This window comes from Sminthopsis crassicaudata, chromosome 6 (genome assembly GCF_048593235.1).
Source record: "Sminthopsis crassicaudata isolate SCR6 chromosome 6, ASM4859323v1, whole genome shotgun sequence".
In the NCBI taxonomy this organism is placed as follows: domain Eukaryota; kingdom Metazoa; phylum Chordata; class Mammalia; order Dasyuromorphia; family Dasyuridae; genus Sminthopsis; species Sminthopsis crassicaudata.
Window position 1 is genome coordinate 30,120,734 of NC_133622.1, and position 16,091 is coordinate 30,136,824.

Here is a 16,091-nt window from a genome sequence, read left to right on the forward strand (position 1 = left end):
AGAAGGATTTAATCAAGTTAACTAACAGAAACAAACTAATTGTTAATTATAGAGGCTCATATTCTTTTTATTTTACATTAGCAAAACAGTCTTCTTGAACATACTGAACTCCTTTACTTAAAGGTGTGTGGTATGGTGAGGTTTAAAAACCAAAGGTGGAATTAGGAAACTCAGGATGTGAATCGTGACTCTATGATCAGGAGCAAGACACTTGACTTCTCAGGGCCTGAGAAGTTCCTATGTGTAAAATATGAACTTTACTATTTTTTAATATCTTAGTCAAAAGTTTTAATGAACAAGGGAGAGTATTATCTACTTTGTTTATAGTTATTTACAACAGAAAATTGGAAACAAAGTAAATCCTTGTGAGTTAGAGAATGGCTAAATAAGTCAAAGTAAATTAACATATTGGAATATTATATCACACACATGAGTATGAAGAAACACAGAAAGGGTTATATAAACTGATCCCAAGTGAAGCCAAGAGAATCAGGATAATAGTCCTGTCTACAATAATGTAAATGGAAAGAACAACAAAAATGGAATATTGTGTAACTATGAGAAATCTTGATCTTGAACAAAAGATAAGAAAATGCAATTCCCTTTCTTCTCTCCAGAAATGGAAGACAACGAATGTAGAACTCTGCATGTACTGTCACATTTAATTGATTTTGCTGAACTACCACTCTGCCATCAAGCCAAGAGAGGGCTCTATGGTTAGGGGAAGAACACACAAAAAGAATGTGTTAAGAAAAAAAAAAATTCTTTTTTCAATGTTTTAAAAAGAAATATATCTAAAGTTCTCTGTAAACTTCAAAGTGTTCTAAAAATTCATTATTAAACAATTAATTATGGGGATTATGACAAGTATTTAAAAGCATTTTAAGGTTAGCAAAATGAAAATTTGATCCCTCCTAGTATAAAATTCATTCAGACACCGAAGACTACTAAGCTATGAAAACATGTGCAAAGATTTGCATAAACTTCCTTTGGATTTTGCATACAAATAAAAGAGACTTTTATAGACAAGTAATCAAAACTGCCCATACCACTACTGCTTTATGATTCCATAACTACAAACTTCAATTTATATGAAATTCTTGTCCAATGACTGAGTGAATTACATTAATTTTGACATTAATACTATAAACAAAGCTTGAAGAATGAATTTGGAACTAAAAGGATAGATGGCTCCATGCACATTTTTGCAACATTGAAGACTATTATGTACAAAAAGATCACTATGAAATTAATATTACCTGTTTAAGATAAAGAGGTAAAGAAACTCTACAAAGGACTAAAGAAATACAAATTAAATCAACATACATTCAGATATACAGTGATTTCAATATGAAGTTAGGAAAAGTAAAGGATGAGGGAAGAGAAGGAATACACGATTTAGGAAAAAGAAATGAGAAAAATCCAAAGGCTTATAGATGACATAGAAGCCTCATGACTTTGCATACCTTCTTCAAGAAAAGAACTGTTAAATCCTAGACAAATAACATCATGAAGTGAGAAATTAAATTTGAAAAGATTTGCTTGACATGGCAGTCCTTAAATCAGCTATGTATAGTCAGACCAAAAACTTACCAGAACCAAGATAAGGATTAGTAAAAAGCAAGAATAATAATGAAAAAAAGCATTTGTCATATAATAAAACAACTCAACCCAACTAGTTAGTTCAGTTAATGCTCAATGACACCAATTACAATAATTTTATGGAGAAATTTAACCAATGTAAATTAATTATCTCAGCAAGGAACCAAACAAGTAAAAAACAGCTTTAGTCTTCAAACAAATGACTTACTAAATGAAGAGAGAATAGACAAAAGGAAGAGTTAGAATACTACCTTATTTGTAAAATTTACAATGAAATAAGAAGATTGTGAATAGCAGCATCTCAAAAAAGCAAAGAGAAGGGCAAAACAAGTTTAAAGAAAGCTTAGCAAAATATCTCAATGGCATTTAAGGATGAAATAGAAGTACAACAAAAAGAGTGGGAAAAGATTGTAAAAAAATTTTTTTTTCATCAAGAGCAAGGGACTTCGACCACTAACATGCCATTGTCACTGGTTTCACAGGTTCTTTTTCAACAAATTGTCTCTTATTGGTATAATAAAATTATTTTAAGATTCCACGAAATGGTATAACACAGATACAATAACTCTTTAGATATAAACATCCGTACAAAACATTAAACAGAAACTAAATGCTAGCTAAAGGTATTTAACCACTGTTATGAAGGATACAGAATGGTTTTCCAGATGTTCCTCTGTGGCACTGTGCTGAATGCATTATGTCCTGGGAACACAACAGAGCCTCAATGATCTCTAATCACCCAAAGGAGTTCAGTAGTAGCAACCAGACAAAAAATGAACAACCAGATAAATAATGTCCATTTTCCAAATTACAACATGCATTTGGAAAGACCAAAGCTTCTTAAAATGTGGGTCATATAACTGAATGTGGGGGTTACAAAAAATTAGGCAACAATAAAAGTTATCAAATATTCCACTAAGATTTAATTATTTATGTAAAAAATCACACCCATCTTATCAGTATGGAAATTTCCTTTTATCTTTAATGGTAAAATTACACATGTAAATGTGTATACACATATATAGACACACACACCAAAGAATTGTTATAAAAAATTTCTTTATGACTATCTAGTAAATGTTTGATTTGTAAACTATTTTAAATTATCAGGATTGCATAAACATTTCTCAAGCAGAAGGGGTCACAAATGGAAAAAATTTGAGAAGAGATGATATAGTTAGCCTGATATAAGAATTGGAATCAAAGAACAGACAGAATTGCTTTCAGAAAATTGCAAAGTTCTTTTAAAGATGTCAAACTTCTTATGAAAGTAAAGAGTCATCTTTAAAAAAAAAAAAAAAAAAAAAGTATTTTTTAATGTTAATTTAATTTTTTTTTTTGGAGTTCTAAATTCCCCGTCAGTTCCTTCTTCATTCATTGAGAAGACAAGCAATGATACTAATTTTATATGTGAAACCATGTAAAACATTTCCCTATTAACTACATCAGGAAAAAGGTAAAAAAAAATTATACTTCAATTTGCACTCAGAGTTCAACAATTCTTTCTCTGGTAGTGTATAGCACTTATCATGAGTCCTTTGAAATGTCTTGGATTATTGTGCTGACCAGATTAACTAAGACTTTCACACAGTTGATCATACAATATTGCAGTTACTGTGTGAAATGATCTCCTGATTCTGCTCAATTCACTCTGCATCAATTCATATACATGTCTTCCCAAGTTTTTCTGAATCCATCCTGATCAACCTAATAGTATTATATTATAATCACATATCACAATTTGTTCAGCCATTCCCTAAATAACGGACATCCTCATAATTTCCAATTCTTTGCCACCACAAAAAGAACTGCTATATTCTTTGATCTCTTTGGGATAAAGCTCTTCTTTCTAACACTAAATTATCTTAGTGTCACTGTGGAATAGCATGGGATAGAGCTACTATTGTTCAATTGGTCAGTCATATTCTAGTGTTCAAAGGCCTTGTTAACTGTAGCACCTCAATACTTCTTGCAAAGATCTATCTCTTTCAACAAAAGATGAGGAACTAAGGCAAATGAGAGTAATAGACTTCCTCAAGGTCACACAGATAGTCTTCCTGACTCCAGGACCAGTGTTCTATGCTCTGAGCCACCTCGTTTTCTACATGCCATATATTAAAAGTACCACAAAGAGGATAATTAGAATATTCAGGATGAGTGTCAGAATTCTGCAACATATAACCAATGAAGAGCTTTGAAGAATAAAATACGATCATTATTGTTAAAAAGTTACATGACAGGAAAGGATAAGCTGGGAACATGGTGAAAGTGGTGCAGGGTAACAAGTAAATAATATGAATCTTCCACTGATTCTCTCGATGTTAGAAATCTCCAAGAAAGCCAGACTTCCAGTGGTAGGTTAATGGGCTTAGAGGATGAACAGCCACTGATGGGTTATTAGCTATACCAATGAAAGGAAATCACTTGGCAAATATTAAGCACTTACTGTGTACCAGAAACTATGTTAAGTACTGGTGTGATTTATATACATATACACACATACAGAGTTATCATTACTAAATTGCATAAAAGACAGATTAAATGCAACAAGAGAGGCAGTGCTATATAGCTGAGAATGTGCTGATTTTGAAGAGAATTTGGTTCAGATTCCATCTCATGCTTGCTTACTAAAGTAAAGCAATTCATTTAACCCTCTTGGACCTCAATTGAGGCAGTTGGAATAGATATTCTCTAAAGTCTCTTTTATCTCTAAATCTGTGATCCTATAATTGATAATTTGTTCCAGATGACAGGTACTAAAACATTTTTCCTCCTCAGTAGACTATGAATTCAGAATGTTCTAGTTCCTGCCAACCAAGGCCACTGTGTCAGGTGGTTTTGATTAATCACTTCTACAGATGTTCTCATATTATTATTATAGGGTTGGTCTTGGTTTTGTTCTGTTTAACATTTTTAGCAAAGACTTGGAAGAAAGCATAGGTCACATGTATATCAAATATACAAAACAATGCAAAGTTGGGAAGGAGAGCTCAATCCATCAGATGACAGACTCAGGATTCAAAATTATCTTGACAGGCTAGAACCAAAATTGGCAGGAGAAAATTAAACAGGAGCAAATATAAAGACCCACAGTTGGGTTAAAACTACACAGCTACAGGATGGAGGACATATGGCTCAAAAACCAAATAGAAATATTCCCGGTGTTTTAGTGAATTATAAACTCAATTAGAGTCAACAATGTGATATGATAATCAAAAAGAACTAATGGAATTTTAATTCATAATTTAAAATATAGTTATCAAATGCTTGCAAAGTACAAAATACTACAATCTCTAAAGATTCAAAATGGTCATGTCAAGTTTGAGCAGAGGTCAGCCATAGCACATTACCAATTGCCTACAGTTATGTAGCACTTTAAAGCTTTCCAAGTGCTTCCCAGACATTAGTGCATTTATATTTGATAACAATTCTAGGAGGCTGCTACTATGTCAACCTTATTTGATAAATAAGGAAACAGGCTCAGAGATCAGGTAGTTCAAGCATGAGTGAATAAGAAAGTGACAGAAATAGGATTCTGAATCCAGGATCTGACTCCAAGTCTGGAACACTACATATTCACTATAACAAAATACGAGAATTTATAAGTGTCATAAAAATATCAAAGAAAAACAGGATAGGATAAGAAGGTCATACAGAAATAATGGAATAAGAAATGAACAGTTTAGGTCCTAGTGCTACAGTGCTAACTAAAAATATGCAGAAGGACCTAGAGTTAAGAATTCTAAGAAGAATTTCTGGGAGAACAGAAAACAAGAATTGCCTTGAAGCATAGATGTAAATGTGCGCTGGACAACTCACATTGATGAGATTACAAATATACTGACAAAAGAGCATCCGGAATAAGCAAGAAGGCAGCTTCATAGCACTGTCCTAATCAGATCCAACACAGTCACTGTCCAGTAACTAGTGCCATCTTTTATATGGGACAATGAAAAGCTGGACTAAATCTAGAGAAGGATCAGGATAGATTGAACTAGAAACCATGGCTAAGAGGAGGAAGGGAAAGAAGTGAGAAAATTAAGCCTGAAGAGCCTTCTCACTGGCCCTGCTTCATTTCTCCTACTTTAGTCCATTCTTTCACTGTGATCAAAAATGACTTTTCTTAAGCATAAGCCGACCATACAACCTATTCTATCAAATCCAGAATCTGGCTACTGTCTCTCTAGGATAAAATATAAACTCCTCTGTTTAGATCTTAAAACTCTTAAGAGCTGAATCTCATCCTCAATGGACAATAGTCCTCCTCAAACATTTCCTGATTCAGTCTCACCTGGAGTAATGCCTCTCCTGTCTTCATGGATTTGCCCTGAGTGTCTCTCAAGTCTGTAACACATCTCCTCACCTCCACCTCACAAATGCCTCTATGAGGTCATTCAGTGTTCCCCTTCCTCTCTTCCTCACCTCCTTTCACTCAGATGCCTTTTGTTACTTTCTGCTCCTTCACCCATCTCATATGAAGGAGCCTTCTTTCCTTCCAAGGCCAACCCCACTACCTGTCCCATCCCATTTTCTCCAACTACCCTCTGTTTCAACCTCTCTTATCACTTACCTTCCATTTTTCCCTGTCTGCTGGCTCCTCTGAGGTCTTCAAACATGCCTATATTTTCCCCATCCTTAAAAAACCTTCACTTGCTATTCACCCAGTATTTCCTTGGCCATTTGTGCCCAAACTCCCTGAGAAGGCTACCTACAATAGATGCTTTTTCTTTTCCTTCACTCACTTCTTAGCCCCTTATGGTGATCTCTTAAGTTGCCAAATCTAATGGCCTTTTCAAAAATTCTTGTTCTCCTTGACCTCTCTGCCATCACTGATTGTTCTTCTCAATACTCTCTCCCCTCTGGGTTTTCTGGACACTTCTCTTGTCCCAGTTCTCCTCCTATCTATCTGAATACTTTTCTGCCATCCTTTAAGGGTAGGTGTCCCCTTCCAAAGTTATATCCTAAGCTCTCTTCTGCTTTCTTTCTATACCACTTCACATGATGGATTCCACTGCCATCTCTATACTGATGATTTTCAAATCTACCTATACTGCCCAAACTCTCTGCTGACCTCCATTCTCACAACTCTGAAAGTCTTTCAGACATCTCAAAGTGGATATCCAGCAAACATCTTAAGTACAATTATGTCTAAAATGGAACTCATTATCTTCCCCCCCAAAAAAAAAAATCCCCTGTACCTCCCACAACCTTCCCTGTTACTGTAGGGGCCAATACCTTCCTCTAAGTCCCTCAGACTTGCAACCTGGTTCCTCACTATTACACTATTTCACGTCCAGTCTGTGACCAAACCCTGTAGACTTCACCTCTGCCCCAACCCTTGAATGCTCCCTCTTCTCTCCTCTGGTATTGCAGACTTTCATCACTACCCATTTGAACTACTACAATAGTCTGATGGTGCATCTGGCTACCTCAAATTTCTCCCCTCTCCAATCCATCTTCCAATAGACTCTACAGTGATTTTCCCATTTTTCAATTAAATAAACTCCAGTGCCTTCCTGATTTCCTCCAAGACCAAAAAGAAAAGTTCTGTTTGACATCCAAAGTATTTCATAATCTATGCCTTCCTCCTTCTCTCCCTCAAGTCTTCATATACCTTACTTCTCACCATGTACACTTCAATCCAGTAAGACTGGCTTCCTTGCTGTTCCTTCACCAAGGCACTTTACTTCTCCACTCTGGACATTTTTCCCTGGCTGTCCCTCAAATCTGGAATCCTCTCCTTTCTCATCTTTTCCTTCTAGCTTCCTTCAAATCCCCCCCACCCCCCAGATTCCATCTTCTATGGGAAAGACTCTTTTAATTCTAGTAACTTTCCTCTGCTATTTCCTTTTTATTCTGTATGTAGCTTATTTATACATATTTATTTGCTCATTTCCTCCATTAGACTGTGGGGCTCTTTGAAGGCAATTATGTATCTTCTGTTCAGTTGCCAAACTGATTTTGCTAAAGCCTAAGTCAATCTATGGATATCAAACTTCCACTCTCTATATTCAATAAACTCTGGTGGCTTTCTATTACTTTCATAATCACATAGAAACTGCATCTGGTATTTAAAGCTCTTTGCAACATGTTCCCTTCCATTGATTCAATCAATAATACATTCTTGTGGCCTACTTATTGCTCCTTGACCAAGACAATCTATCTCCCATTTCAGGCTCTGCACTAGCTCTTCCCCATCCATTCCTGAAATGTTCTTTCTCCCTCTTTCCATTGCTTAGAATCCTTGGCTTTGGTCAAAGACTCATCTTCTCTCTTCACATGTATGTTTTCCTCCTATTTCCTCCCCTAATAAAATGTAAAATCACAGGCTTTTTTTTTCTTTGTATTCCCAGTGATTAACACAACACCTGGTATATAGAATAACAACACTTAATAAATATTTTGATTGTAATGTCTGATAAAAAAAAAATAACAATATGTGTATCTGAGCCATTTCAGTCTACAGAAGGTATATTGGTTAATTATACAAATCATTTAATGAGGTGACCACTAGTAAAAATCGATTGCCTGACAGGAATTCAACACCCACAAATTGGGATCTAAAAAAAGTTCTTAAGCAGGGGGTAACATGATAGAAATAATGCCTTGAGAAAGTTAATTTTAATAATGATATGCAGAGGCAAGGTGAAACTAGACAGAAGATAGATCAGCTACAAAATCATTAAAGTGTTTTCAGTCATGAGAATAAAATAGTAGCTGTAGGAATGATAAAGAGACAAATCTGAGAGTGATCTAAAAAGAAAAAAAAAAGCACAGCCTTTAATTGACTTACTGAATATAAAGAGCATAATAAAATGAGGAAGACAAAAACAAGTCTGAAATTAAAAAGCTTTAAAATTTACTAAAACTAACGGCACACAAATCTGGGTTTGAAGATGAAATGGCTAATTCACAGTTCAGGCATGTAGACATAGTCTGATGTGACAGCAGCATGTTAGGGGCAAATTTCTACAGAGAGTTAAAGATCTGGAACTGAAATAAATGAGGAAAGGAAAATATACAAGAAAACAAGGAAGATCCAGCAGTATTACTCTTAGGCTTACACCACAGAGATCAAAGAAACAGGGAAAAGATCCATTCAGAGTACCTACCTACTTGAGAATTGTTAAATTATGGCATATCAATATAATGCAATCCTATCAAGCCACAAGAAATGATAGAATGGACAGTTTTAGAAGAAACTGATAAGACTCCTACAGAGATTCTGAGTGAAGTGAGCAAAAACAGAAAAATTTATACATTATAAAGAAAAGCAACTTTGAATATTTTTAGAATTCCAATTAATATAAAAAAGAACACACAATCCACTTCCAACCAAAGAGATGACAAACATAAAGTGAAAAACGAGAAATAAATTTTGGACATAATCAAAGTGGTAATGTTTTGTTGGACTGTATATTTGTTAAGAGTTTTATTTTTGTTTTTATTGTTCAATGTAGGGAGAGGGAAGTGGAAAGAAGAGATAATACATTTGTGTAGAAGAAAATAAAGGAAGGAAGAAAGGGAGAAAGAAAGGAACAAAGAAAGGAAAAGGAAGAATTTGTGAGGAAAGTTCTATCATCATCATCATCCAGACAGATGTCAAAGGGGATAAATGACCTGGAAAAGTCTACTTATTAATATATACACACCAGAAAACTAACTTTGGCCTCAGCCAAACAGCAGTGTTGCAACAACATTAAATTAAATACATGCTAAAAACATGTGTATACACATAAGATTCATGGCATCGCATACAATCTATTCTATTCGTTTTATCTGGAACTGTTCATGCTTGTCATTTGTAAACTTCAAAATGCTTAAAAAAGAAATGAAAAATGGAACTAAACTCACCATAAGACATTCCAGTAATATAATTTCCAGGTAACTTTGAACTGAAATTCTCACATCCAAACCCAACTGCTCATCTTTCCATTTCTCTTCCTACTCATATTTCTTAATTACTGACTTCAAGGCTTTTGACTCACCCCTCTTCTCCCACTCCACTATAGCTACATTTTACAGATCTTTTAGAACTAGCACTGTCCGCCACTTCAAATTTGCCCTGCCTATAAATACTCTGGAATTGCTATCTTCCTTGACTTTCTGTTGTTCCCAACTTGGGAGGGGGATGAAATTCTCTTTCTGTTACAAAGCAGATGAACACTAGAAAAAGTCATAAAATGAAGTTTATTTCACTCACTATATCACTCATCTAAATATTACCAATCTAAGTTCAAAGTATACTCTGCTCCATCAACACTTACTCCCCTCTCACATCCAAGCCTTTGTTTACACTTTTACCTATATTTACAATTCAATTCAACAAGTATTTATTAAATGCCACGCATGTAAAAGACATTGTGTTTATAAAGTGAAAAACAGAACAGTGCTAGTCCTCAAAAAACTTCCAGGGTTACACAATGTGTTCCCAGTAAATGCAATGTAATGGAGGGAAACTAACAACTAAGGTGAAGAAAAAAAATAAGGAAAAGCCTGTCAAAGAGGAGGTGACATAGGAGCTCAACTCTGAAAGCAAAGGATCACAAGAGGCAGAATTGATGAGAGTATTCCAGGTATGAGACAGCTTGTGTGAAGACAACAAGGTTGACGATGTTCTATCATGTCTCTTTATTAAACACTTCCAAGTTTATTTTATATCTGTGACTTTAAATTGAGCCTCAGAATAATCCTGTGGAGAATGTACTACAGTTATCCTAGGACTACAAATAAGGAAGATGAAATTGACTTGTCCATTGTCATACAGTTAATAAAGTAATATTTGAAGGCATGACTAAAGTCGGGTACTCTCCACTAAGTCATGGTACTCCCACAAAAGTTGGACTAGGTATATCTAAGGATCTTTCCAATTCAGATTATGTGTTTCGGAAATATCTATTCTGAATCGCTACTTGCTACTATGGCTGCAACACAAGGACCTTTACAAAAAGTCTCTATGAAGAATGTACTTTGAAAGTTCATTGGTAAAGTCCATCTCCAGATTCCATGTATGGCAGATAGGTGAAAACTTAGAAAGTTCCCTAAAGGAAATACATCTCAAAGTTCAGTACTTCTAACAGTAAAATGAAGACTAACTGCCAATAAATGTTCCAAAGTTATTTTTCCAATAGTTTGATAAATCATATGTCTATCCGTCCACAAATGCAAAATGCATGTCAAGCTGTCCAGAGATAGGGACACATCCTAGAATCTCACAACAGAGTTAAACATGCTGGCATCAAAACTACGCTGAAAAACACCATGCCAACTGAGCAAATTAGTCAAAGAAACCTACAATGTACTGAGCTTTCTTAAAACCACACAGAACTCATGGACTTAGGTAAACTTCTTATTCCAGAACTGAATCTTTAAAAAGCAATGTTAACCATTAACGTTTTTATCAAATAATGTACAAATCCAATTTTGCAAAATTATTTTATAGGCCAGTTTTCTTTCAAGAAATTAGAAACATTCATTTTTTAAAGCATTTCATGCAAAAAAAATTTTCAAAAACACAGGTTTCTGCACTTACAAAAACACCTTAAGTTTGAAATTTCACGTCTAACATTCATTCAACTTTTCCTGCCAATGACTGTTCTACATAAACTTTAAATTTTTTTCTATGAAAAAACTGACATTTTCCCCATTCCTGGAAGATTTTAGTCTTCTAAATTTCTCATAATGCAATGCTATAACTCTACCATTCAAAGTTTTCAAAAGATACTCAATACCTTCTTTGGGGATGGGGGAGGGGGAAGAAAGCAAATGTTTGAACAGGATGAATCTAGAACTATCTTAAAAGAAGCTTGAGTTAGCTACCAGATGCTAGGACAGTCCTGTCTATAGTTTTACAAAGAAGCTTTGAAAGGAAAGCATCAATCCCTCCTAGTCTGGGGGTGTTGGCCCAAGAGGCAGCAGCAGGTCCCCCCTATGGTGAGTTCTGGGGACACTGCCCCGGAGGCAGTAGTGGATGCCCCAGGGTGGGTTCTGGGGGGCAAAGGCGGGAGTACCTTGAGTCGTTTGACCACCTCGTCGTTGGTGATCTTGTCGGTGATCTCCTTCACTCCTGGGGGGTAAGCGATCTTGGCGTCCGAACTGCCCAGGCCCAGGCCCGAGGGCGGCTTGGGCTGCACAGGGGGGAAGTCCATGGTGGGCACAACTTTCTCCAGCGCTCCTCTACCGGCCTCTATCGGTCAGAAAACAAAAGTTCAGCGGGAAATGGACGACTTTCTAACCTCTTTTTCATTTCAAACCCCAAATCCGAGAGGGCCCAGCCGACGGGGGGAAGGGGCAGCGCGGCTGGGGCCCGGGGGCTGCAGGGGCGCCGTTCCTCTCCTCACTTCCCGGCCCGGCGCCCCGGTCGCGCGACTCTCCGGCCGGCCCATGCCGGGACTTCCCCGGCGCCGGGTCCACAATGAGGTCGGCACCGGGTGCAGCCACCGCCCGGCGCCCGGCAGCTGCGGGTGGGGGCGGGGATCCCCGGGCCCGGGCCGGTGCAGCCTCTGCCGGGGCAGCCTCTGCCACGGGACAGCCTTCGGGAGAAGGCGAGGCCGAGGCCTAGGGGGCTCGGCTTAGGCCGCGGTCCCCCGCGTCCGCTCCGGCCGCCCCCCGCCTCCGTCTCGGAACCCACCCCCCACCCGGGAGCGACCGCGTCTCCCTCCGCGCCCGGCCGTCCCCAGCCTCGCGCCCCGGGCCGCCCCGGCCTGCCCCGGGCCCTCGGCCGCCGCCTTTACCTCGTCCTCATGCGGGCGGGTGGCGCGTGGTGGCGGTCCGCAGGTGGAGCCCCGGCCCGGCTGCCGCGCCGCGGGATTGCACACAAAGCGGCCCACGGTCCCGCCGCCGCCTTCCCCGGAGCGCCGCGAGAGAAGCCGCGGGCTCGGCGGGGGAGCCAAGCCGAGCCCAGAAGCAGAGGCGCGCAGGGGCGAGCGGCGAGTGAGCGAGGGAGCGAGCGCGCGCTGCGCGGGGCCACACTGCCGCTCTCCGACGGCCCGAGGAAGAGCAGCCGCCCAGGCCGCTCGCCGAGGCCCGGCCCGGCGCCCAGCCCGCCACAGCCTCCGTCAGCCCGTCAATCTCCGCCCCCGCCCCGGGCCGCCCGCCGAGCCTAGCCGCTCGCGCTCAGCCCCGGGGCCTGCGGGTCACGCGGCGGCGGCGGCGGCGGCAGCAGCAGCAGCGCGCGCCTCCCCTCCCCCCCGCCCCGCCGGGGAGCGTCGCCCCACGCCCTGCGGACAGCGCCGCCTCCCGATTGGCGCCAAAAGCTGCACGCCCGGAGACCCGAGGAGGAGGAGGGGGAGGGGAGGAAGCGAGCGGGCCGGGCCCGGCCGAAGATCCCGGGGCGGGCGTGGCGCTCATTCCCCAGGAGCTAGGGGGCGCTTCGTCAGGGGACCCGAGAGCGCTGCGGCGGGCAGCCTCTACCCACGAGGAGCCTCCTCTGAGGCGGCCCCTCTCGCCCTCGGCTCAGCAAGGACCCCGCAGGTGAGCGGGGGGCGCACGGGCCACAGAGGGAGGAGAAAATTCTCCGACTCCGCAGCCAGGGGGTGAAGAGAACGTGCCGAGAGCGGCTCAGGGACTGAATTAGGGGCGCGAGCCGCCCGGTTCCGCCAACTAAGAACTGAGAAGGCGAAGGGGACCCCCTGTTCTCCCTGGCTGCTGCCCTCAGTCTCGGCGCCCATCGATTGTTCCCCATCCTTTTCTTTGGTCTTGGAGGGAGAGGCGCTCGGGCATCCGCACGCTTATCATTGAGAGCACAAAGCCGGGATCGGACGCGCTCGGCCCTCACGCTCTTCACTCCGGATCCGTGCAGGAGCCCGGGCTCCGGGCTTTGTTCCGGGCCCCGGACGGCTCCTCCGGAGCCGCTCTCCGGGACTCGGTGCGTGAGCCACTCACTCCGGAACACTGTTTCCCAGCCCCTGCATCTCTTGTGTTATGTTGTAACTAATTAAGGGATACTGTTCTTTCTGTGCCAGTCTTAAGTGCGATGGTTTGTATCCTTTCTTCCGTGAGCTTCCCGGGTTACTTATCTGCACATACACGGGAACGTTAAGCTTTATCGTCCAGAACAGTAATGAATCGGTATGGTTATTAATAATTATGCATAATATAATCAATAACCCTAATAGCATTAATGTGATAGCTCCATTGTAGACGTAGAGAAGAATCTTTCACATCGCCAAGCACTTAAAAAGCTGGTTATCATAAATGACAGTGGGCAGGAATGTCTTAACCCTCTGGTTTTTAACCTTATCTTCTGGTATAAAGCTCTTAAACTGTCTCCCAACCGAATGTGGGGTTCATAAAATTATCATCTATCATCAGTAAATGTTCTATTTGCATGCCTGTTTCAAGTGCCTGCGTCCCCGGTTCTTAGGCAAACAAAAGTGGGAAAAGACTAGGAAGCTCTGTTCCTAGTAGAGTCAATGAGAAAAGATGCAACCATTTAAAACAAGGTTTATAACGAATAATTTAATGAAATCAGACAATTTTTTAAAATGCAAAAGGGTTGCTTATTGAAATGAATATGTTTGAGTCTTGTTTCTGATATGATCCTTCTTCATTCCTAACGTTTACTTACCTTAAACCAGATTAGTTACATTTGTAATTATGAGGGAGAAAAAGGAAAGTGTGACAATGCAAAATACTCAAATAATAATGCCAAAAAAAAAAAAATACTCAGTGATTAGTGGAATTGGGTTCTTATCTAATCCCTGATTTCTCCTTCTGACTTTGGATAAGTTTTTTAAGTGTTTGGTTTCCTTATAAGTGAAATAAGAGAATTCCGACAGCTGACCTCTGAGATCCCTTACAGCTCTATATCCTAGCCTGTGAAAATGAGAATTGACTCCTCTCTGTAACATTTTTAGAAATTTATTTTCCTGTTGTACTGTAGTTATTGTGAAACTCAATAAAGTTTTAATATCTTCCAATCACGTTTCCAAGTGTTCCTGGAATCTCAGATTTGCTCTTTGGATAAGACATTTCAGTGCAGTACAATATTATTAAGAGGTTCTCCAATGACTATCAAATAACAGGAAAAATGAAGTCAATCACTATGGTCTGCTCTGACTTGAATGACTTTTTAGTTTCATATAGTAACTTAAAGTTTTTCTTTGCATTCTAAAATATTAATCTGCACAGTTAAGTGAACAAGTGATTATTAAACATCTACTACGTGGAAGATATTATGCTCAACACTGAGGGAGGTAAGAAAGGCTGCTAAGATCTAAAACAAAATCTGAGAAATAAAACAGTCCCCGTACTCACAGAGCTCATTATGGGGTAAGCGACATACAAAAAAATCTATGCACATACAAGACAGGATAAATTGGAGAAAATCAAAGAGGGAAAGAGTTATAAGCTTAAAGAGGCCCCAGGAAAGACTTCTCTTAGAGGATAGAATTTTAGTTATCACAAGAAGGAAACCACAAGGTGGAAGTAAGGAATAAGAGCATTCCAGGAATGGGGTAGGAAAGAACCAGTGAAAATGGTTGGATTTATAAGTTGGAGTATCTTATTTAAAGAAAAACAAATTCAGTGCAACTCTGTCAAAGAGTACACCATGGAGAAGAGGCTAGTGTGAGATAGTGCCTGAAAAAGCAGGGGGCAAGTTATGAAGGGTTTTGAACACCAGACAATTTTATATTTGTTCCTCATGGTGATCACTGGAGTTTGATGAATATCCTCAGATTTGCATGCTTACTATTTGCTCTCTCATTTAACCTACAAGGAAACCAAAGTGTTTATACAAAACCTTTTTAATTTAATATTGTCAAAATTATCCATTTTTGCATTTCATAATGTTCTCTAGTTTTTCTTTGGCTATAAATTCCTTCCCTTTCCCTTTCTGAGAAGTAATCTTATTCTCCTAATTTGCTTATAGTGTGTCTAAATCATGAACTCATTTTGGCCTTAACTTGGTATAGAGTTTTGGGTATTGGTCAATGTCTAGTTTCTGCCATTCAGATAGACGCCCAGATATTTTATATTATTTATAATTCTTTTAAATGGAATTTCTCTTTGCTTCTAATGGTTTTTAGTTGATTCTTTAGGATTCTCTAAGTATACCATCTTATCATCTGCAAAGAGTGAAAATTTTGTTTCCTCATTACCTACTCTAATTCCTTCAGTTTCTTTTTCTTCTCTTATTCTTAAAGCTAACATTTTAAATACAATCTTGAATAGTAATGGTGATAGTGAGCAACCTTATTTCACTCCTGATCTTATTGGGAATGCTTCTAGTTTATCCTGGTTACATAAGATGCTTGCTGATGGAAACCTGTAAGAATTAAATGAGAGACTTGTAAATCACAAAGTAGATGCCATAAAAATGCGTATTCCCTTCCCTTTCTCTCCCTTCACCTTCTCCATTTTGATAGCCGAATGGATGATAACCTGGAGTTGGGGAAGATTTGTGACAGACCAATCAGAAGACTATTAAAATAGTACAGAATAGTACAGGGCTTGTACCCATGGGACTCTTTAAAGAAAGGGTTAAG

General features: G+C 39.6%; 1 protein-coding gene across 2 annotated transcripts in view; it reads right to left on the reverse strand.

The window, feature by feature from the left end:
• The window catches only part of PDS5A (PDS5 cohesin associated factor A), a 128,561-nt gene extending 116,084 nt beyond the window's left edge, over nucleotides 1-12,477 (reverse strand). For both annotated transcript variants that reach the window (XM_074274573.1, XM_074274576.1), the window contains exons 1-2: nucleotides 12,336-12,477; nucleotides 11,613-11,788 (exon numbers count right to left, since the gene is read on the reverse strand). In XM_074274573.1, coding sequence (XP_074130674.1) covers nucleotides 11,613-11,750 — 138 coding nt within the window. In that variant the 5' untranslated portion in view covers nucleotides 11,751-11,788; nucleotides 12,336-12,477. The remainder of the gene's footprint in view (nucleotides 1-11,612; nucleotides 11,789-12,335) is intronic.
• Between the last annotated feature and the right edge of the window lie 3,614 nt (nucleotides 12,478-16,091).